Source organism: Colius striatus, chromosome Z, assembly GCF_028858725.1.
Source record: "Colius striatus isolate bColStr4 chromosome Z, bColStr4.1.hap1, whole genome shotgun sequence".
Lineage (NCBI taxonomy): Eukaryota > Metazoa > Chordata > Aves > Coliiformes > Coliidae > Colius > Colius striatus.
In genome coordinates, this window is record NC_084790.1 from 85,023,925 (window position 1) to 85,047,502 (window position 23,578).

Genomic DNA, 23,578 nt, shown 5'->3' on the forward strand with positions numbered 1-23,578 from the left:
CAACAAAGTGGGAGTCAGCACTTACACAGGTTTTGCCATATTGAAAGCATGACCATTAACAGAAGGGTTCAGCAGTGCCAGGTCTGTGATCATAGAGCACTACAATCAGAGAGTCCCAGGATGGTTTGGGTTGGAAGGGACCTTCAAAGGCCATCTAGTCCAATCCCCGTGCTATGAACAGGGACATCCTTAACTAGACCAGGCTGCTCTGTCCAACTTGACCTGGATTGTTTCCAGGAGTGGGGCATGGACCACCTCTCTGAGCAACTTCTTCCAGGGTTTCACCACTCTCAGTGTGAAACATTTCTTCCCTCCATCTAGGGTGAATTAGTATAAACAATCACTTAGTATAGTGAATTAGTATAAACAATCACTCCACGTCCTATCGCTACAGGCACTGCTAAAAACTCTGTCCCCATCTTCTCTGCATGGCCCCTTTGAGTACTGAAAAGGCTGTCCTCACAGCAGAGGGGCTCCAGCCTTCAGATCATTCCTGTGGCCATCGTGGTTGTATTCGTATTGCTTCGGTAGCTGATTATGAGATGTTTATTCTTAACCAGCCTGCAAGGAGATCCTCATCTCCTAGGCAAGTGCAGGATGCTGTTGGGTTGGTCAGAAGTGAGAAAGGTCATGGAGAAGCAATGCATGGACTGTCCCCAGTAGAGCCAGCCAGAGGTGAAACCATGCTGTGGGGTTTTTTGGTCCATCAACCTCAAAATGCTTTTTGTCAGAGGTCTGCTCTCAGCATCCCCCATTCACCTGGGGAAACTGAGGTAGAGAGGGGGCCAGGGGCTGTGGTTGGACCTTCCCTCACCACAGACCTCGCAGTGAACCCGTGGCCACCGCATTCCCACGTGGTGCGAATCCCCTCACCCATGAGACTGTCCTTCAGCACTGCTCTCTCAGTGCAAAACACAACTGTCTACGTGATGCTATTTCAGCCGCCCAGAATTGAGGGAAGGAAACAGAGCGGCAGGTTCCCCTGCACTAGGAAACCGATCTGTTATTGAAATGGCTTTCTCTTTGGTGGAGTGTTTCCGGCATGGCTCCTCAGTACTGGAAATGGGTTTATCCCTCTACATGTTGTTTTCCAGCATGAGTTCATGGAGGTGTTGTCAGCAGCTGGTTGCTGGAGTGAGTATAAAGTGAAATAACTTGTTTCTTTCTCCTGCTTTTAATCCTCAAACATAAATGTGGTGTTGCTGGTGATTGCTTGGAATGAGCGCAGGGGGCTTTCTGCTGCCAGGTTGCTCTCCAAAGCTATCTGGCAGCTGGACTTTGAGCAAGCAGAGGTTGATGCTTTTGATGGGTGAGAAAAAAAAAAAGAGGGTTTTGTGGCATTGCCTGTGTCACACAAGGTCTTTCCATGAGACTCGACCCATTTGAACAAGCCCAGCAGCACTTCAGCACTGTGGCTTCACGGTTTGGGTGGTGTTTTTGGCCACAGCAAGTAGCCATGCTCTCTGCAGGAGAGTGTTCACCACCAACTCCTCCTCTCTGCAAGCTGAAGCTGGGGACATTGGCCTCAGAGATCTGTGAGGGAGCAGCGTGCTGAAGCTCTGCAGGGCCTCCTGGCATGGTTAGTGCACAAAGAAATCGCCAGCTCGAACTGTTTGGGCACTTGTTGCAGAAACAATATTTCTGTCTGACCCCAGTTAGCAACTGATGTTTGCAAAATAAAGAAGTCAAGGCACTGGAAATACTTTCCATTCCCTCTCTTGTCTCAGCCCAAAATATTAGTATTAAAAATATTGCATCTATTATATGCAGCTAATATCTCTGCTGGCACGTAAATCGCCCAGGGATTTTTCATCTCCTATTAAAAAAAAAAGTTAACTACGCTCTATTTTTGGGTATTTGTTAACTGTTTTGTTTCCATTTATTCCCACTAAAGCCACAGCAGTCTGTCTCCAAGGGACCATCTGTGGGAAAGAGAGTCCCTAGGTCGATTGGGAAGGTGCTGGGGTCGTTAACAGGCATGAAGGTGCTGAGTATCTGTTCTTTCTCTGATAATGTCTTTATTTAGCGTGACAGCCTCCGGGGCACGGCTGGACAACAGCCTGCTTTCTTTCACTTAGACTAACATTGCTCTCTCCATTCCCAACATTGTGCAGATGCTGTGGATCATCCCAGTTTCCTGATTAAAGCTGGGAGGTGCTGGCCTCCGAGCAGCAAGGGTCAACAGCTACGTGGTGCTGGTGAAGGTGACCCAGCTCTGTGCCTCCCCCTGAGCAGTGTGTTCCCGTCCACATTGATGGGAGGAAACTCATCCAAGAGAAAGAATAAGTTTTGGAGTGGATCAGTACATCCATATGAGTTTAGCATGACAGAGGAGGCAGGAATAGGGTCAAGAGGAGGCCATTCTTTTGATGGTGGGACAGACTTAGGTAAACATTCGGGAAACTGCTTAGGATTGTCACTGGGTTGCAATAAATCAATGTCCACATGGATGCTAAAAGCTCCACACTAAATGTTGCCTTGTGCTGGTACACTTCTAGAGGAATTTATCCTGTGTGTTTGATAAAGGCTTCTCTAAGTCCAAAGCAACTCTGGTCCCAGGGTTGGTGTTTTACCAGATCCCCGCGTCGGAAGTAACTGCTTGCCGTTGACTTTGGGTCATCTCACATATCTGGGCAGCTGTTAGGAGATCCTGTCAAATCTTGCCTTAGCTTCTACAGGAAAGACATTTATTTCTTCACTAGAAAGCACTGGTATAAATAGGAGATGGAAAAAACCTAGGCTGTCTCCTTGCTGCAGGTCAAAGAGTCACAGAGGTCTAAAGGAAGACAGCTGAACAAAAAGGCAGCAGGTGGGGGCTCGTACGTACTATTTAGGATGTGTCTTGAGGGACAGGACTGCAGAGGGATGGTGGTGGGCTGTGTCTGTGCATCTTGGCACGGGTTTAAAGTTTATATCTCTTGGAGGATTATCAGATCTCGGGATAACTGATCAGCCTTGGTGTATTTTTAAAGGAGGCAGCCTGGAGTCTGGGGTATAAGCTCTTTTATTGCAAAGCAGTAGAAGATGGATCTATATTCATTCAAGTCACATTCTTACCAGTAGTGCAGGATCCATGTTGTGTTTGCACTCAACAGATTATTTTGAGGAAACTTTGTGTGCTGTGGTTGTGTCTTTCAAGTTTGAAGTATTTCCACTGAACCAGATTCCTTTCTTGTTCACTCTGTTTTCCTATGGTTTTCATGTAGTTTTTGCAATTGTGTTTGCAGTACACTAAGAATCCAAAACCATCGTCCCACGTACTGTAGTTTATGAAGAGAACCATGTCCAAGCGATTTCCACACGAAATCACTGCAGTGATTTCTACACCCGTCTGGGTATTCAGCCTTGAAGTCCAGCGGGTGTCTTCCAAGCTGGTTGCCCGCCCTTTGCAACAAGGGCCTCCATCTGGACATCCCTAATGATTTGTGGGGAGATCCAGCAAAGCATTTGAAGAGCTGTTTTGGAGCTGTCTCACATGCCATCTGTACTTGGGATGTCTTTCCCAAGCTGGTGTTGCAAAACAACTACTGAAATTCCTCCTGAAGATTCATTTCCACGAAGCTTAGAAGAAAATAGCTGACTCAGGCGGCCCGAGTGGCCAAGTGTTGCAGAATGTGAGAACTTTCATTGGACTTTGCAGCAGACAAGTTTGCTCTTCAACGCTGCACTGAAGTCTGCTCTGATGGACTTTTTGCTGTGTCCTTTCAGAGCAGCCTGCAGACAGGGTGCTCATCCATTAATTCCTTGGAATGGTGGTCTGAAGTGATGCTGCACAGAGAGAAATCAGGTCTCTTTCTGTGTTTGGAAGGGCCTGTCAGTCAGTGTCCCATAGCAGAAAACAGTACATGTCATGATGAGCCATGCTTTGTGTCAATCCTACACCCATTTTTTGGGTGTGTTACTGCAGGAGCAGCTTGGGTGTCTCTGTGTGAAGCCTTTCACTTACAGAATCACTGAATGGTTTGGAGTGGAAGGGACACTCAAAAGCCATCTAGGCCAACCCCTCTGCCATGGACAGTGACATTTTCAGTCAGATCAGGTTGCTCAGAGCCCCATCCAACCTGACTTGGAATGTTTCCAGGGATGAGACATCTACCACCACTTTGGGCAACCTGTACCAGTGCCTCACCATGCTCAGCATAAAAATGAATGCCTGCCCTCTTTGTTTATAGTGAGTCTAGTTATGTTGTAAAGGCCAAATGAAACCATCACTGTCGAACAAAGACAGATGTGATGTCCAGGCCCAAGGGAGGGTCCTCAGCAGCAATCGTACCTCAAGACCAAAGTAGTGACAACATGAATTGTGCCCTGGTAGGCAGCTAGCTCATCTGAAGATTTCATAAAGCCTTTCCCAGCAGGCAGATGTTGTGAGCCTCATCAAAAAACTTCTCTCATAGCGTAGTTTTTGTTGGCTGTGCTTGTCTTCTGGAGTTCAGAAGGACTTGTACGTTCTCAAGGATGCATATATGTAAGACCTAAAGCATGTGTTGCATCTCAACTGTTCAAAGATCATTTTACATCCTGACCACCACCATTTCGACAGGCGGATTTTCTGCCCATCCAAAATGCTGCGTCCATCCAGATGTGTGGGCTGAGTCTGGTGACTGGGACAGACAGACTTTAACCCGAGCAACAAAAAGGCATAAAAGAAGTGTGAATAATTCATTTTTGTTTTCAGGAGTGAACATGACATCTTGTTCCTTTCTCATCTGAGAAGAATGCAAACAAAAATTAAACTGGAGCCAAGTGAAACCAGTTTGAGAGAGAAAGCCAAAAGGAAAACACACAAGTCCCGTGTTCTTCATCCTTGGAGCTGGTGGTTGTTGCTTTCTGTTTTGAGGTTTTTAATGAAGTTGTGTGGAACTGTCAGATTTATTCGAATGTTTCACATTCTCAGTTCTCGTGAGGGTAGGAAACAGACTGTGGTCTTCCCTGTACCAAAGCAATGCTGAGTTATCATTAGACGTGCACATAAAACGCCAGAGCGCCTTTGATGGATGTAGGCGTGATGAAGAACACTTTTGGGGGGAAATCAGGCCTCTAGAATAGAAATTCTGACCTTTCTCCTCATTATATTAGTAGCAATATTCCCCAGACTTCCAAGAGAAGTTTTAGACTGTAAAATTCCACCAGCTCCTAGCTGGGATCGTTGAGGCCCTCCAGTTTGGACCATGATATCCCTTAGGTGCTCAAAGCCAGTGCTGATGGGCTTTTATTAACCGCAGCAGCACTGCCATGCCCAAACTCCTCCAGCAGCACCTGCTCAGGAGTTCAAGTCTGGTTGTTTGTGGAGCTGTATCACACAAGGTGAAGCAGCTGGTCTGGCTGGAATATACTTAGTTCAGAAAGGCTTGGCCTGGAGAAATTGGTTTCTTAAGGGGATGTTTCTTCCCTTTTCAGGCTGAGTATCCTGGAGAGCTGGTTAGTACAGCTGGGAAGAGTCCAGTTGCTATCCATCTCAGTGAATTTAACTCTTATCAGTGGTGGCTCTGAGAGGTTTGTTTTAAATTTCTCTCTCTCAATTGAAAAATACCATGGGATTTTCAAAAAGGAGATGGGGAATGGTTGTCTTTCATCCCATAGAGCTAACTCCACCAGCCCTCCATTCACAGGTACAGTTGCTGTGTGCCTTGGGGATGCTCTGCTCCTCCCCCCTTGAGGGATGTTATGGATAAGTGAGATCTGAGGTAGTCATGGAAGTGTGAGGTCCCAAGGACTCCTTTTCTACAGCAGATTTAATCTATCCTTTATAACAGCAAATACTAAGTAATTACAGGCACGTTAATAGCAAAGCTGATCATGAGATACTCCCAAAACTTAGCATCATGTTCCTGGGCCTGATCCTGGCACAGAGATGAGTTCCTGCCCCGACAGAAGAAAGAGTAGAGAGAAACTTCTTGTCTGCAAAATGCACTGAGGAATGTTTTCATTCGACCACCAGAAGGATGAGGGAAATGCAGAAGGTCTGACCTTGGCTGTGGCACAGCTCTTCGTTCTCAGTGTCTTGCCTGAGAGGCTGCAAATCCATACGAGTTGCTGATTGTTGGATGGCTCTGGCCATGTTCACCAGGTATCAGGCTCTGCAGAAAAGCTGGACAAAACCAGCATCCTCCTCCCCTGCAAGGTGCTTAGTGTGCCCCAGAGGGTTTGTCCCATGGAAAAGTTGCAAGCATGGTGTCCATGCAGGATCTTGAAAGGCAAGATATGCAGAGCACCCAGTACCTGAGCCCACCCACAGATGGGATTTCAGTCAGTTCTGCCACACAGAATGAACATTTATGTGGGGTAAACATGTTGAGCGCCGTTGGAGACGTAGCTCCTTACCTCTCAGCATTTGTAAGGATTGCCTAACCACATCTCCGTGCAACCCCCAGGAGAATGTAACCCTGCGTTGTCCTCTGGCTCTCCACATGCCAGACGAGTGGTGGGGGCACTCAAAGGGCTTGTGGGGGGATATGAGCAGGGCTGACGGGACAGAACAACTGTGTTTTAGGCCACAGCTGTCCACGTGTCTGGAGTTATTTTCCCCAGCCTTGTGCCTTCCAGCCCCTTTCCTTGGGAGTAAACGATGTAGTAAAAACTTGCAGGAATCCCACGTTTTGGAGCACGTAGGCTGGTAATTACCAAGACAGCTGAAGCCTTAGTTTTGTTTGTGTAGGCTCCTCCAACACAGCAGACATTTGTCAGATCTGAATTCTGTTGAAAGGTATCTCATTTTGTTAACTACATTTTTTAAATTGATGGAGAAACAATAGCACAAGTGATACAATCCCATTTCCAGCTTGGCAACCCTGACTGTCTCCCCTTGGTTTTCAGTTCTCCTGCCGTTTCATACTGACTCTGAAAGTCTCTTTAGTTTCCACATTGACCAATGGCCAAAGGTCTGGTCCCTCTGAAATCAGAGGGAGTTTTGAGCTGAACCAGAATTTGGCCTTTGAAGTGAAAACAGTTGTTTAAAGTAAAATGGAGTCAAGAGGTAAGAGGCCATTGTGCTGTACAGATAATTTTCCTGTAGCTGAAGCAAGGTCCTCTGCAAGGCATCATGTCCTTACAGCAAAGGATAAGCCGAGAGGGACAGAAGAAGGATTTGCTGGTGACTGCAGCGTTGTCATGGGGTGAATTGTTACATTTGACAGAGATGTTTCTGTGTGACTCCAAGCTTCAACTGTTTCTCCCTTCAGTGTCACAAACCTGAAAGCTTGGGTTGGGAAGGGCCTTTAGGTTCCTGCATAGTCTGGTTCTCTAAGCTTGACAGATCACCCCAAGCTTCCATCTTGGGACCTACACACCTGCCTTTCAGCAAGCATCAGGTTGTTTCCGTCGGTTCAGCCCACAATGGGGATGTTTGGTGAGGTGCCCAGGTTACCATCTCACCCCTTCCTGGGGCTCTTTGTTCCCAGCACCTCTTTCACACTCAAGAGCAAGGATGGATCACCCCAAACCACTCGGCTTTGTGCTGCTATGCAGTCAAAAAGTGCAGTTTTAAGATCAGGGCCCCGTTCTCTCTGCTTTGGCTCTTGTTTGTTGCAGAGTCCTATTTCTTCTTGGCTTTTCTTCTTCGCTGGGGTGTTGGGAAGATAAAAGCACACAACAAGTCTTTGCCTGAATGCTGGATGATCATCTAGACCCCTGCCTGCTGCCAAGTCACGGACGTTGCTTCTTGTTTGCCATTCCCCTTCCTATGCCTTTTTATTTCTTGCAGATTTTTTTCCCCCTAACTTGTTTAACTCTGGTGTTTTCCGTCCTGTGGTCAGTGACTGCGGAGCTTTGGTTTGTGTTTGCTCTGCCTCTTGCCATGGGGATATTGCCTTTTAGTACAGGACGGAGCTCCCCGTCCTCTCCCTGCCCTGTTGCAAAAGTTCCAAACTGAACAATCTTGCATATTCCACATTGACCTAACTGCTTGGGTGGGTTTTTGTTTTTTAATCTTAAACCTTTTTTGTTTTTTCTTTCACAACCCTTGAAAAGACGTGGTTTGGTTTATAATATCATTATCTTTAAGACAAAAACGTCCCTCACACGTTTCCTGCAGGGGTTTACAGCAGAGGTTGGTTCCAAGCTCATTTTCAGGTGCTTTGCCTTACCTCTGCTTAAATCAAAGCTACATCTGTGTGCAGCTTTCATCAATTCTGTGCAATATTTGCAACTTAAACACAGTAGCAGCCTGTCTGGCGAATATCCCAAGGCTGAAAGTGCACTCAAACAGTTAAACTTGGATGTCTGAGACAAGAGAAGAGCAAAAACCACAGAAAGCAAGCGCTGAGTCGTACCAGCAAAACTCTTGCATGCTTAAGCATGTGATGGCTTAGTACTAGATAAAGGTTTTAGCTAACTTTTATTTTGACATTCCCCTTTTAATAAGCGTTGGTCTTTACAAAGCGGTTTATGTGATTGCGTTGCTGAGAGGAAACAAAGAAATGCCAGGAAAACTTGATGTGGAGAATCTGTACTCATAAAATGCTTGTAATGCTCCAACAAACAGGAAAGCTTCCCCCCATCCCTTTTCTTTTTTGTTTTTCATTCCCTGCCATTCAGCTCCACCCCCCCCCCCCCTTTCCCAACCCCTCCACCCCCCAAAAGACAAAACCACCTCGTGTTGCATATCTCAGAAAACTGGATCTGGTGGTCTGAGACTAAACACAAGCTCCTTCCACTGCCACCACAAACAAGCCTCTTGGTCCTGCCCTCGCCAAACACGAGCCTTTGCTCTTTATGGTTAAGAGCCAGTTGGCCTTGGAAAATAGGTTTTAACTCCTGGGGATGCCAAGGAACACAAAGCTGATGGGCAGATGACTTTGGCAGGCGGGGCTGGAGACTGTTTAGCTGCTGACCATTGAAATGTATTTGTGAATGGCCACTTCCTTCATCTGAGTGGGGCAGAGGATGTAAATAAAATCAATTGCTATGTGATGGGTTTTAAATAAAGACTGCTGTTTATCCAGAAGGAGGTAGGAGTTTGGGGTGAGGGATGAGGCTCAGCAGGGGGGTTATGAGGTTTACCAGAACAGCAGGGATGCAGACTGATGTGGTCATCACAGTGCTCATGGTTGTTTCCCTGTTCTGGGGGTCAATGCTGGGGAGATGCCTTGTGTGAGCCTCTAGAGCTGCTCCCAGCAGCTTTTTAAGGAGCCAAGTGTTAAAGCATCCCGTCTCAGATCCAATACTGAGTGTTAAAAAGGCAGCAAGCAGGCAGGGAGTTGCTGCAGTTCTTGGGGCTAATCCTGTACTGTCCTGAGTGAAGGTGGCTGACGCCAGGACCATTTCCATCATAGTTGCATCCTTGATGATGGTGTTCCAGCTCTGACTTCCCCATTCTGCATAGCCACACTGCAGCCTGTGTGGAAATCTGAAATGTCTGATGCTGCCAAAGCATCTTTGTTTTTCTGGAGGCCTACTGTCTCAGCTACTGGTTGCAGACAGCACATGGGGTCTTGTTCATCCCTTCTGAGCCACTGTAACCGAGCAAAGCATTTATAGGCATTTCCTCCTCTTTGTGGCCTTTGAATTTCCATGTCATCTGTTTGGAGTTGTATTCACATAGTCTTCTGTCAAGAGGTGACAATCCTGCCTCTCTGTGCTGCCAGAGCCAAGCATGGTCATCGGCTTCTTCATCCATGCACATGTCGTGTCCTGGTGTGGTAGTGATGAAGCACATGCATAAAGAAAGGCCAAACAAAACCAGTTGGTCTTGGTGCCTCATTTACTTGGTAATTTGCTTTTTAGTGGCTTTGGGGTCTTTTTTCACACATAGGAAGTCCTGATACACTTTAAATGATTCTCTGCAAACCAGTGCAGCAGCGTGCAGGTGGTTTGTGAAAAGTTTCAGCTGGAAAATCCCCGTTACTGAAAGGAATTCAGAGGCAGGAGTTGGTACTAGGTTGTGTTAGATGCCAAGAAACTTTTGTCGTAGGGTGACCCACAGATCCCACCAGCCCTCCCAAGGAGGCCCAGGCTGTTTGGTGGCATGGATGTGTTGCTCAAACAGGAACATGCAGGGAAGTTGGGTAGAGAGGAACCTCATGAGGTTCAACAAGGGCAAGTGCAGAGTCCTGCACCTGGGGAGGAACAACCCCATGCACCAGGCCAGGCTGGGGGTGACCTGCTGGAGAGCAGCTCTGCAGAGACAGACCTGGAAGTGCTGGGTGATAATAAACTGACCATGAGCCAGCAACATGCCCTCGTGGCCAAGAAGCCAATGGCAGCCTGGGGGCAGCAAGAAGAGTGTGGGCAGCAGGTCGAGGGAGGTTCTGCTCACCCTCTACTCTGCCGTGGTGAGGCCTCATCTGGAGTCCTGTGTCCAGTTCTGGGCTCCCCAGCTCCAGAGGAACAGGGAACTGCTGCAGAGAGGCCAGTGCAGGGCCATCAAGATGATCAGGGGACTGGAGCATCTTCCTAATGAGGAAAGGCTGCAGGACCTGGGGCTGTTTAGTCTGGAGAAGAGCAGACTGAGGGGGAATCTCATTAATACAAGTATTTGAAAGGTGCATGTCAAGGGAATGGAACAACACTTTTTTTCTGTAGTGTCCAGTGACAGGACAAGGAGTAATGGACAAAAGCTGGAACACAAAAAGTGCCGTTTAAACATAAGGAAAAAACACTTTACTGTAAGGGTGAGGGAGCCCTGGCCCAGGCTGCCCAGGGAGGGTGTGGAGGCTCCTTCTTGGGAGGTTTCCAAACCCACCTGGAAGTGTTCCTGTGTGACCTGGTCTAGATGAACCTGCTTGAGCAGGAAGGGTTGCACTAGATGATCTTTAGAGGTTCATTCCAACCCCTGCCATTCTGTGACAGTGTGAAAGGGTGAACTAATGGCTTTATTTGACTTTCCAGGCGACAACAGAGACTTCCTAGTGGGAACAAGTCTCAGCAACACGCAGATCATCAGCAAGGTGGCACCAAACACAACAGGGACCACCAGAAACTCTACCAAGGAGGCCAGGCCCCTCACTCCTCAGGCAGGACGGGCCACCACGGCTACAGCCAGAACCGGAGATGGCACCACAACCAGAAGCACTCGCCCAACGACAAAGAAACGCACAGAAACGCCAAAGAGACTGAGAATCTGAAAATCGAGGAGACCTCCGTCTGCACAGTGCATATTCCTGTGGAGACACCCCGGGGCCCGGAGGCTGTGGAGAAGCAGTCTCAGCAGTACCTCCAGGAGGCAGAGACCAAGCGGAAAGACAGTATTCACGAGCGCATTGGGGAGAGACCCAAGATCAACTTGCTTCAGTCTTCCAAAGACAGGCTGCGGAGGAGACTAAAAGAAAAGGTACTATTTCTTAAGGAAACGCTGTGTTTTCTCTTTTTCCAAGAGTCTGGCTGTTGGCCCTTGTCCATACACAGTGTGGGTTAGACCCAGGGACCTTTCCATGAATGCACCCAACTTAATCTTCCAGTCGACACTTGAAGTGTCTTTGTGCATCTTCAGGAGGCCTGTTAGTGACACAAGGCTAAGGCTATTAGCTTGACATCTTGGTTGAGGTTGCTACCAGCTTGAGTTCTCCAAGAAGGACTGGGAACTCTCCTCCTGCCCACAGAAGCGACCCTTAGGGAAGGCTGGTGCATACCTGAGTTGCAACATCAGCATTCCCTCCCCGGAGGCTGGTCCCAACTGGCTGCCTCCTGGTCTGCAGAGCTCATCAGCTTTGCAAAGAGGTCTAAAAAAGACATTTTGTCTCAACAGTTATGGAGCTTTGACTTTTGAGTGCTGAACACTTAGAGTCAGCTACTTGAAAGCTGATATCCATTTATCTCAGCAATGAATAGAAACGCCCTTATCTTTCCCCCTTCCTTCCAACAACCCAACAATAACAAAAGTATTGCATGCAAGTGACGGAGGAGAAATCCTTTTTGGAAACAACATTCAGCCTCAGATTTCTGAGGAATTCAGAGATGATATCTCCATTTGCCCCTTCTGAAACTCGGATTCTTCCTCTTGAGATTCCTTTGTCAGACTGGGAAATGGTTCTGTGGGGATATCTCCAATGAGAGTTGCCAAATGCATAGCAAAAATAACCTGAACATATACGATTCCATGCGAGTGCGTGTTAGAAATCTATACCTTTGAGTGCATGTGCATTTACTATTTATGTGTGTGTGGCATGAGGGAGGGAAGAAATTTTGTTAGTTATTTTTATGTTCTTTAAAGCAACGGGAGTATGGCAGAGATCTCCAGAGTGTTGATGCTAATGTTTTCCCTGCCAATTTATAATCTTCAAAGTGACACATAAGCACCCACTCTTGAGTGAGTGTTGTCCACACAACTGGCCTTTCGATGGGAGTTTTGGACACCTCCAACTGCTGGTTGGGGTTGTGGCCTCAAAAATACTGCTGCAAGGTTTGCATTGTATAGCACATTTTAGGATTGAACTAGAGGAGGAGAAGGGAGCAGGTCAGAGCGAGAGGGATGCATGCCTTACACCTGGGAGAAAGGGGTAAATGCATAATTAAATGTTGAAAAGAAGCAATACATTTGATGGCAATGACACAAAACGGAAAGTGTAACAGCAAAGAAATGGAGAAGTTAAAGTGTTTTTCTAATGCTGGGATCACGTTACACTTTTTATCTCGATTTAGATCATTACATGTGTATTAAAAAGTAGATAATTTTGTAGGACTGTAGTTGCAGACACCCCAGTAAATCTGTCAAAGATGCCAAAGGCAGTCAGGAACACTCAGATCTCAACATCCTGGCCCAGCACCCTCAGGCCCCCGAGACAAGGGGTAGGACTCTGGGACTGAGCGCTATGGGAAGAGGGGAAAGAGAACATTGCTGGGGTGGGACTCATTCACTTGCGATTGTCAATGCTAAGATGAGACCATTGTGCCTCTAAAAGATGCTTTGCTTATTCTGTGTCTGTTTTTTTATCTCCCCAACCCCCTTTCCCCTTTGCTGTTTGTGCAAGGACAAGGGCTGATATGTCTGTTTTCTCCTTGTGTAACAGACGCCTTGTCTTTCCCTTTTCACGGACCAGGACGAAGTCACAGTGGAAACAACCAATCCTGAAAAGAACAAAATGGACAAATTAATTGAAATCCTCAACAGCATGAGGAACAACAGCAGCGACGTTGACTCCAAGCTCACCACTTTCATGGAGGAAGCTCAGAACTCTACCAACTCTGAGGAGATGCTGGGGGAAATAGTCAAGACCATCTACCAGAAAGCGGTGACAGACCGCAGCTTTGCTTCCACAGCAGCCAAGCTCTGTGACAAAATGGCTCTCTTCATGGTGGAAGGAACCAAATTCCGGAGTCTGCTCCTCAACATGTTGCAGGTAACGAGATAAAATTAGTTGGTTTAGATACCTGCAGCTTCACTGCGCTGTTGGTTCCATCACCTGGCTGAAGGGCTCGCTCCTGGCTTCTGGTGCAACCCCAACAGAAATGATTGGTGTATTTGCTAATTATTCTGGGTGACTTTGTTTATCGGTGTATGCTGCACTGGTTGATTGTTCTGCTCCAAAACCATCATTGACATCAAAGTTGGGGCAGACAGATAAAAGCAAGTGGTCTATGATGATGGGGAAACAGGACTATCCTCACCTGTCCGGAGTCTGCTTTGGGGAGCGTTGTTTTACACTAGTCCCACCATCGGAGGAGGGGTTGTTTTCTGGGGAGGGTGTTACATGGACTTCCTTCTTTCTGCCTCTCAGGAAAGGCAGAGACAAAACCAGGAATTTACATTCTTAATACCATATGTGTTTCCATTTGACTGTTCCCTCATACACTTGTGTCATCTGCAGCACATAGAAAGCTCCCACTTAATTTCTTTCTCCCCACCCATGTTCGATATCCAACGTCAGTCGAGGTTTTGACACATCCTCTTGCCCTTCTTCTTGTTGGAGGTTGTCCCTCGGTTACCCTGCCTGACTGTATTTTGTGTGGGCTGAGTTGGTTTTGGGGCAGCACAGCAAGCAAGGGAATAAGGAGCAAAGTAAAATCATAATAAAAATACGTAACATAACCTAAGATACTTCTGCAAAGTCACTGCTCTGGTTTTGCTTCTCTCGTTGTTCGAGGTGTGTGTCAAACCCAGCAGCTCTCCCTGTGCCTGCTCCTTCTCTGCTTTCCCCTGCTTTCCCCACTCCTCCCATGCCAGGTCACTGTGGTGCCTTCTGCTGTTTGTCTCAGCAATGCTAAGAAATCCAAAATAAAGCCCAGGGGCAATGGCCAGGGAGCAGCAGGGTGTTGTGCAAAAAAACGAGGATGATGGCAATCCTTCTGGGATAGAGAGTACTCTTACAACTTGCTTTCTTCTCTTGCCCCAATGTTTCCACCCCTACCAACAGACCCAGTAGACTGATTTACTCAGCAGTGTCATGTACAATTATAACTGGCTTCATATTCATCTCTATGTAGCATGAGTGTAGGGCAAATAATAGATCTCAGAGAATCATAGAATCACAGAGTGGTGGGGGTTGGAAGGGACTTTTAGAGATTATCTAGTCCAGCCCCCCTGCAGAAACAGGGTCACCTAGATCAGGTCACACAGGAATGTGTCCAGGCAAAATAATGCATGGAATACTTTGGCCTGACCCCTAAAGCAGGGATTTTTGTGATGCATTCAGCCTCGATAGCCTTGGCTGGAGACAGAACCATGTATGAAGCAGAAAAAATTCATCTCAGCTGCCTTGATGTGAATGAAGTAAGAAGGCTGATGCGTTTGAGATATGATATGTTAATCAATGTCAGTATGAGATACGGATATAAATCAGTATCAGCGTGATATATTGATAGCACAGAATCACAGAATAATATGTCAATATCGATGTGCTGTATAGACATATGCTTAATGATCTAACGTTACCCAGCTCCAGTCCTCGCCCCTCCCCTGTCAGATGTTTCCCATCAGCCATTTCTAGATAATTTCCCATTAATTAAAAATAAAAAAAAGGGCACTTTAATGAAATGCTTGCTCCAGAGCTGGATTTATGTCTCTCTAGCACCTTTCAGACTAATCTGATCCCTGGGCGTAAGGAGCTCGGCTCGCCGGGCACCGTCGAGCTGGGGAATTACTCTGCCTGGGTGTGATAAATCGGGATCAACGTGATCCCCCCTCAGCACTGCTGGCGCCTGGGGCCGGATCGCTCACCCCCCCCCATCTGCTCCCAGCAGATGCTCCTGTTTTGTAGGGGCTTGTTTGTCCCTTTCTCTCGGGACTGCGATGGCAACGGCTCAGCCTCGCTGGAGGATCTGATAAATTAATGCATTAACTCCTTGAGCTGCCCTGCCAACATCCCAGCACCTGTAGACAGCATCCCTATGCCCCACTGGACCTTAAAGCAAGCAGCAATGTGTTTTCCCTCAGAGCAGGCAGTAAGCTGTCTTTTTACCCTGGCTCCTCTTGTATTTGCAGCTGTTGACAAGGTGCTCTCACCCAGGGGGCTGCTCACGTTCACAGTTTATCTCAAGGGGCTTGTTTTGATCCCAAAACAGATGCCAGCACATGCAGCAAGGGAATGCTGTCATGTCACCCCCCTCCCAGCCAGCAGCTCCTCGACAGAGCGTCTGCCCAGCTGGTGTTGCACCGTTTCAGGCTGGAAGGGGATCAGTTGGGGAAAACTGGTTTGAATTTATCCCTCGCTCTGTATTTCGGTCTCAGATCTTCTCTGAGTCTTAAATTTGAGTGCTGCAAACCTTTTGGGATGCTGAAGGGAGACATGGAGAGCGGAGTTACAGGGTGGGTGGCTGATAGGGCTGGGGAAAATGCTGCCATGCAGGGGCTCTGCACTGGCCAGGGGGGTCATTTGGGTTTGGTTTGCTGCTCATCGTGTTGAGTTTCATGTTTGGTACAAGGAGCAGTTTGGGACTGTGGAAGTCCTTGGGTTGATACTAGCCAAACTGGACCTGAAGCACCTGGGCAGATAGAGGAGTGCAGTAATATCTTGGTATGGTCACTTCACCCATCTAGAAATACCTTCTTAGGTAATAAAGTAAGTCTCCTGCAAGAGGTTTTTGCCTGTCATGGTGTCACTCACTGGCTTGTACTTGCCGTGGTGCGTTTCTTTTTTGTTGGAGGGATGTTAAGCAATGTGCCACAAACCCTTCACATGTAACAGAAGTTGGAGTATTCCTCTGTTGAAATGGCCGTGCTCTTTATAGCAAAGCTGTGTCTGCATCTGAGCTATGCAGAGCCATGGGTATTATTAGAGTGGACATCACTGAGGCTGTAATTGTACACTGCTTCCCTTAGCAACCATGGCCAACAGCACATCAAACAGAAGGCTGATACCTTCTTTTAATAAAAAAAAAACAGCCACTGACCCAGCCACAAAGTGCCCATCTCCACAGAGAGCAGCAGAGCTGAGCAGCAGAGCTGGGCACAGAGCTGGGCACAGAGCGTGCCGGCTCCAGCGCTGTGCCTGGAACTAGATGGTCTCCCGAGGTCCCTTCCAACCCGTAAGATTCTGTGAACTGCCTGGGTGACAGCACAGAGGGGCTGTTTCTGTTCCATGCCCTGTGGTGTTACCCTATTGTGTAACCTATTGCATGTCCACACAGGGTTTCTTCATCATCTTGGTTTAATCTCTTGATGCCCCTTCTGTAGTTCAGTGCTGTGCTTCTCTCTGGCTCTAGAAACTTGCAATCATAGAATTCCTTTGGTTGGAAAAGACCTTTAAGCTCCTGGAGTCCCAGTCCTCCCCTCACCCTGCCCAGCCCACCACTAACCCATGGCCCTCAGCACCTCAGCTCCACAGCTTTGGGATCCTACCAGGGCTGGGGACTCCCCCAGCTCCCTGGGCAGCCTGGCACCAGCAGCTGACAACCCTCTCAGGGAAAAAGTTCTGCCTCAGCTCCAATCTAAGTCTCTCCTGGGGCAACTTGAGGCTGTTTCCCGTTGTCTTGTTACTTGGGAGAAGAGACCAATCCCCACCTCACTGCAGCCTCCTGTCAGGGAGTGTCAGAGAGTGCTGCTGTGTCCCCTCAGGCTCCTCTTCTCCAGGCTCAACACCCCCATTCCCTCAGCCCCTCCCCAGCACCCTTGTGCTCCAGCCCCTTCCCCAGCTCCGTGCCTGGCTCTGACCACGCTCCAGCCTCTCAATGTCTTTCTTGTAGTGAGGGCCCCAAAAGGAGACTGCCTCTCTTTCTGCCCCCACCTGTGTCAGAAGATGCTCCAGAGTTCCACGAGCGAGCATTTTAAATGTTAGTGGGTTTATTTTATTCTTGTTCTCTCCCCTTTGTTATTATCTATTACCTTTGTTGTTTTACTATGTCTTCTGAATCCTTCTGCATAGTGACCCGTGGCTGAGCATCAGCTGTGCAAGTGTGGGCAGCAGGCAGGAGAGGGAGCCAGGGGAGCAGGCTGGCCGTGTGCCGGGGCTGCAGGTGAAGGGCAGCGCCGGGCATCAATGAGAGCGGCCGCGGGTCTGGCCAGGGCACCGTGTCTGCCCGGAGTAACAACACTGCTCGGCTTTGCCGCTGGGGTTACGGCTCGGGGAGTTATTGGAGAGCCCCGGATTGGATATCCAGATGCATGCTTTCAGCTGGTGGCTTTGGCCAAGCAGAGCGGTGGCTGGAAGGGAACGTCTGGCTCTTTCTCAGCCTTTCCATGATGCGTGAACGCAGAGGAGGTGAGGAGGGACCAGGCATCACCTCCTTGGAGGCTGATGGGGAGATGAGGAGGGGTTGAATGGAGCGCAAAAAGAGGGTTTACACAAAATCTAGGGGTTTAGTGGATAAAAAAAGGCAACAATTTCCCACTGCTGGGAAGGAGGGGATGGGGACAGGAGCTGTGCCCTACCCAGCACCAGGAGCCCTCTGAGCTGGGAGTAGTGGAGCCAGATCCCAGATTAAATCATAGAGAATCATTTCAGTTGGAAAAGCCTTTTAAGCTCCCGAAGTCCAAGCCCTCCCCTCACCCTGCCAAGCCCATCACTATGGGATTCCCCCACCTCCCTGGGCAGCCTGGCACAGGGGCTGACAACCCTCTCAGGGAAACAGTTCTGCCTCAGCTCCAATCTAAACCTTCCCTGGAGCAACTTGAGGCCATTTCCTCTTGTTCTATCATTCCTTACTTAGGAGAAGAGACCAACATCAACTGCAGGGTTGCACTGCACATCCATCCTCAGCCTGAGCAAGGGATGAGTCCTGGGACTTGCAGCCCCTTTGAGATGTTGAGTTGCAGCTGGAGGTGACCAAAGGGCCACCAGTGTACAAATGGACAACGAGGGGATGCCAAGGGGATGGTCCCCACTGCCCATGCAGGTAGTTGGGAGCTGGAATCTGTCCAACACAGCCGCACTAATGGCTCCACACAGAGATCAGGTGCTTAGTTTAGCAGGGCATTGTGTAGTTTGAGAGATTGATGGAAAGCAGGACTAAGTTGTGAAAAAACAAAACAATAAAACACACCACTTAAAGAATGACTTATTGGCTTGAATTCAACACGCTGGTAGTATTTTATATCACAGTGCTCAGGTGTGTTGTGAAAATATAGCCATTGCCTTTACTCCATAAATAAATAAGTGGTGTGTGGTTTCTCCTGGCTCCTTTTCACTCTGGAAGAGGCCAAGGCTGTGGGGTAGGACCAGCCCCTGGTCCAGCAAGTGGTGTGAACTCAGAGATGGTATTTCGTGTCCCATTGGCTCTGCTGGCCAGTGGATGCCATGTCTGGGCATCTTCCAGTGGTGACAGGTCTCAGCACAGCTTATTCTTGGTCCCATGGGCTGTCAGTGAGGAATGTCAGGAGCATCCCTGGCTGAACTGTCTGTTAAAAGCACAGCCAAGTTCAGAGCAAAGGGGCTTTGGGTGGTGGGGCCCGTGCACACCCCGTGCATGGGCTCTAGGTGGAGACTGCAGCCTGTGCAGCCTGCACACAGCCCTGCGCCAGGTCCCTGCAGCAGGCTGCCGGTGCACTGGGCTCCTGGCTGCTCCCAGATGGCAGGTGAGGATGCTCGGAGCCATGCAGAGTCCCTGTGGGCCTTTGGTAGAAAAAAACCAGCAAAAAAAATAGAGCCTCAGAATCCATTTATCTGTTAGATGAGAGGTGAGGAAGTGCCTGAGGACCCCCCTCCACCCGCTGTGCTGGAGGCAAGGGGGCACTGCAGTGTTGAGATCCCCTCAGACCACACTGGAGTGACATCAGCTCTGGCTTTCTATTTTATCCCGAAAGGCTCAAATCAAGCCCTGGGATGCAAGAGCATGTTCCTGCCAGCCCAGGGCCTCAGCCAGCCTAAGGCACCCTCCTGCCAGACCATCTGCTGCTGCCTGCTGCAGCTTAAACCTGGCTTGGGCTGCTACAGCCGCCCCAAGGTGGGGATTTTGGAGTGCTATGGGGTTGGAAGGTCCCTCCTGCTGGTACCTATAGCCATTCTACCATCCCCAGCCCTGCTTTTAGCCAGTTGGTTCCCTTTGCCTTGCCTGAGAACAGGATTTTCAGAGGCCCTGTAGGGGTCCTGGGGTGCATTACCCTGCCTGGGACCCATCCTGCAAAACCCCATGCCCTCGGTCACTTTGCTCAGGGATGAAGCAGTCTTCTGGCAGAGGGACACGCTGGGGAAGCTGGTGCCACCTCCTGAGCCAAGGCCAGAGGTGATGCAGGTACCAGCATCAGCTCAGAGCTGGGGTCTGGGTAGAAGGACATTGTAGAGGACAGCACCATCTTTTCTTTCCTGAGAAGAGGGGGAAATGGGAGAGGTTGTGCTTTGCCCATCCCTGGCATAATCTCAGCCACGGGTGCACAGGATACAGGGGATTGTCTTATGCTCACCAGAAGGAAATCACCTTCTTTTTTAGGACTTTCTAGCTGACCCACAAGGATTTGTACCAAATCTGGTTTGCAACTCAGTGGGCTTGACCAATGTGCTCAAGCACAGGCTGCCTTGGGTGGATTTTGTCTGGTCTTTGCAGCTGGCTTGCCATGGTGACATCCCAGAGGGTTGGTCCCATGGGACCTGCAGTGTAGGTGTCTCAGCACAGACACCCTCAACATCCCCCAGCCCTTAGACTCGTTTTATTCACTGCTGGATGTTTCTATGTGCATCTGCCTGTCAACATCCAGATTTGGAGAATGAGTGCTGCTGTGGAGCTCACATCTCCTTTAAACCTCCCCCATGGGTGTTATTTCACCCAGCCTCACCTTTTCCTGAGGTTGACATTTGAGCAAGCAAACGCAAAGTAATGCTGTGAAGTGGCTTTGGTGAGATGAGTCCCATGAGCAGAAGGGCCAAGAGATGCGCAGCAGGTGAGGAATGACATGCTTGAGAATTGTTTCAGGTCTCTGACCCATGGATGGCCAGGGCTGATACAGTGCAAAACACAGCATCTGAGTCACAAGGACAGGAGCAAACGATGTGTGGCTGCGTGATGCCACCCCATCGTGACACCTCGACGGTTCCATCAGCCATGTTCCCACCCATGGGGTCACCCCCCATGCTCTCTCCCCGTGCTGAGCATCTGAAACTCATTCTTCTTTTTCCCTTCCCACTGATAATTTCCTCCACTTTTCTGTCTCTTTTTTTTGATGACTATTGCTCTACATATTATGTTTTCTAATAAAGGGCTGGAAGGAGCATCTCAAACCCAGCAATATCTCCTCAGTCCAGGAGAAGAAGCAACTGAGAGTGCTGCATCTGGGACAGAATCGCCTCATGCACCAGGACAGGCCAGGGAATGAACTGTTAGAGAGTAGTGTATGGGAAAGGGAACTGGGGGTGCTGGTGGGCAGCAGGGTGAGCATGAGCCAGCAACATGCCCTCGTGGGCAAGAAGACCAATGGCATCCTGGGGTGTATGAGAAGGGCTGTGGGCAGTAGGTGGAGAGAGGTTCTGCTCTCACTCTGCTCTGCCCTGGTGAGACCACATCTGGAATATTGTGTCCAGTTCTGGGTCCCTCAGTTCCAGATGCACAGGGAACTGCTGGAGAGAGTTCAGTGCAGGGACACAGAGATGATGAAGGCAGTGAAGCATTTGCCTTGTGATGAAAGGCTGAGGGAGCTGGGGCTTTTGAGCTTGGAGGAGACTGAGGGGTGACCTCATTCATGTTTACAAATACATAAAGGGTGGGTGTCAGGAGGCTGGAGTCAGGCTGTGCTCAGGGTTGGCCAATGATAGGACAAGGGGCAACGGGTACAAGCTGGAACAGAAGAGATTCCAAAGAAACACAAGGAGGAATTTCTTCCCTGTTGAGGTGTGGGAGCACTGGCAGGGGCTGCCCAGATGGGCTGTGGAGTCTCCTTCTCTGGAGACATTCCAACCCAGCTGGATGAGTCCCTGTGTGCCCTGCTCTAGGTGGTGCTGCTCTGGCAGGGGGGTTGCACTGGATGAGCTTTCCAGGTCTCTTCCAGCCCTTGAGAATCTGTGATTCTGTGAGAGTGCAGACAGTGAGAGCAAAACATGTGCCAGCTAAAGAAATAGTGTCAGGCTGGAAAAACAAAACCTTTCCATTTCTGCTTTGTTAGTAAGAGTAAGGTGTGTTTCCTTGCATGTCTAATACTCCAGACCATAGTATCCAGTGTTCTTACGCAGTGATGCTCACAGTCAGGCTCTCTGCCAACGCTCTGTAAAAAATGCTGTGGTCATCCTGAGCATCCCTTTAGAGGTTTAGAAAGTTTGGAGGGATTTTGCAGATGAATGTTGTTTTCTGCAGCTTTGTAATCTCATCTTTTCCAGCACGGGTGGGCAGTTTCAGAGGCAGTGCAGGATGCTCTGTACCTGCATGCTTCAGGGGATCAGCAGAAAGGATTAATGCATCTTTTACATCCATTAAAAACAACAACAACCCTAATGGCCAAAGAGAACATTAGCTATAGCACAAGCTTCATAGGATTTGTAAATATTAGCCCCTGAGCTATTTTCTGAGCTCTTTCTGTATAAATAAGGGGTTTTTTTTTTTTAGGAGACTCTTACTTCACCTCCAGATCCCAGCTCTCAGCAGTCGCTTGTCCCCCGTCCCAGGGAGCCCAGAGCTGCATTCCCAGCAACAGCTCTGCCCACCCATACCCAATGCCCATCAGATGCCTGGCCCACAGCAGTGGGAGAGACAGGGTGAAAAGCAGGCAGGCCCTTTGCTTTCCAGCGTGTTTGCTCAGCGATGTTGAGTGCTGGGCCAGAGCCACCACCTCCCTGCAGACTAAACAGTTGCAATGTTTTCTCCCATGACTGAAAGAATTTAGAAAAGGGTCCCGGTATGAAACTTTACACGAACTCTGGGTGCCACGAATATCTCTGGCTGGGAGGCTGTTAACTCCTCCAGTTCCCTCCTCACCCAACTGGGTCAATCTCTGGGCAGATGTAGGGAGAACCCATCCCACGGTGAATCTGGCTGGATGCCTGCAGGACTCCCCCCGCATGCTCTTCCACCCGCTGCATTTTCTCACATCCATCTTACTTTTGGGGTTGTTTTGCTTTCTTTTAAAGGAAAAAGCCAAGATCTCTGTCTGTAACAGAGCTCTGGAGCACTCAGCACGGGAAAGACAGGGACTTGTTGGAGCAGGTTCAGAGGTGGTCACAGAAACAATCCAAGTGCTGGAGCCCCTCTGCTGTGAGGGCAGGCTGAGAGAGTTCAGCTCTGGAGAAGAGAAGGCTCCAGGGGGACCTAATTGTGGCTTTTCAGTACTTAAAAGGGGCTTAGAAGAAAGCTAGGGACATTTTACCAGGAACTGTAGCCATAGGACAGGACAAGGGGTGCTGGCTTTAAACCAGAAGAGAGGAGATTCAGACTAGACAGAAGGAAGAAATGTTTTACACCGAGGATGGTGAAGCCCTGGGACAGGCTGCCCAGAGAGGTAGTCGATGCCCCATCATTGGAAACACTCCAGGTCAGATTAGATGGGGCTCTGAGCAACCTGGTGTAGTGGAAGGTGTCTCTGCCCATGGCGGGGAGGTTGGATGAGATGGCCTTTGAGAGTGGAGGAACCCAACCCAAATTGTTGAATGCCCCTTGCCTCTTGGACCTGTTTGTAGTCATCTGTGTGCATTGAAGTCCATCTAGAAGTTGTCCACTTCCTTGCACCACCCAGCTCAGGGGCTTCCACTTCAGGGGCAGGTTTTGAGGATGGGGAAAGCCAACAGGCCTTTGTTCATCCACCGATCCTGGCTTACAGAGGTCAGACCTCGGTGTCATTGCACTCCAGAGCTAGGTCAGCAGACTGAAGGTCCTACTCCATAGTGAAACACCACAGAGCATGTACTTGCTAGAAAGCTCTTAGCATCTGTCAGGGAAAGCATCTTGCTGCCAGCTCCCAGGAACCCAGTAAAATCTCCCCAGGTCTGAGCTGATGTAAACAAGGAGCACCCGTGCAGAAAAGTTCCTGATTGCGAACAGGTTTAGCTGCCTGCTTTTGTTCTTTTCCCTGCCTGGTTTCATTCGTCCACAGCCAGGCTGGCATTTCAATGGGCATAGCTTCATTTTTAGTGCAGGCAGAGTTCTTCCAGCCACAGTGCCAGGACAAAGTAGCACCTGCCTACACAACTGTTTTTCTTCCTCTTATATCCCTCTTTGCAATCTTGGTCAGACTCCATAGACCTCTCAGCACCTCCACTTTATGAAGAAGACACACTGCATGTGTAGAGTTTATCATAAGAATGCAGCCTACTGACAAAATCCAGCTGGACCCTGGTGCGTGCCCCTGGGCTGCAAA

The 23,578-nt window shown here is 48.9% G+C and overlaps 1 protein-coding gene across 4 annotated transcripts in view; it reads left to right on the top strand.

Moving 5' to 3' along the window:
• Positions 1-23,578, top strand: part of CTIF (cap binding complex dependent translation initiation factor) — a 148,243-nt gene that overhangs the window by 99,587 nt on the left and 25,078 nt on the right. For 3 of the 4 annotated variants that reach the window (XM_062018627.1, XM_062018631.1, XM_062018630.1), the window contains 2 exons: positions 10,828-11,269; positions 12,945-13,274. In XM_062018627.1, coding sequence (XP_061874611.1) covers positions 10,828-11,269; positions 12,945-13,274 — 772 coding nt within the window. The remainder of the gene's footprint in view (positions 1-10,827; positions 11,270-12,944; positions 13,275-23,578) is intronic. The other variant, XM_062018628.1, reaches the window with a different exon arrangement.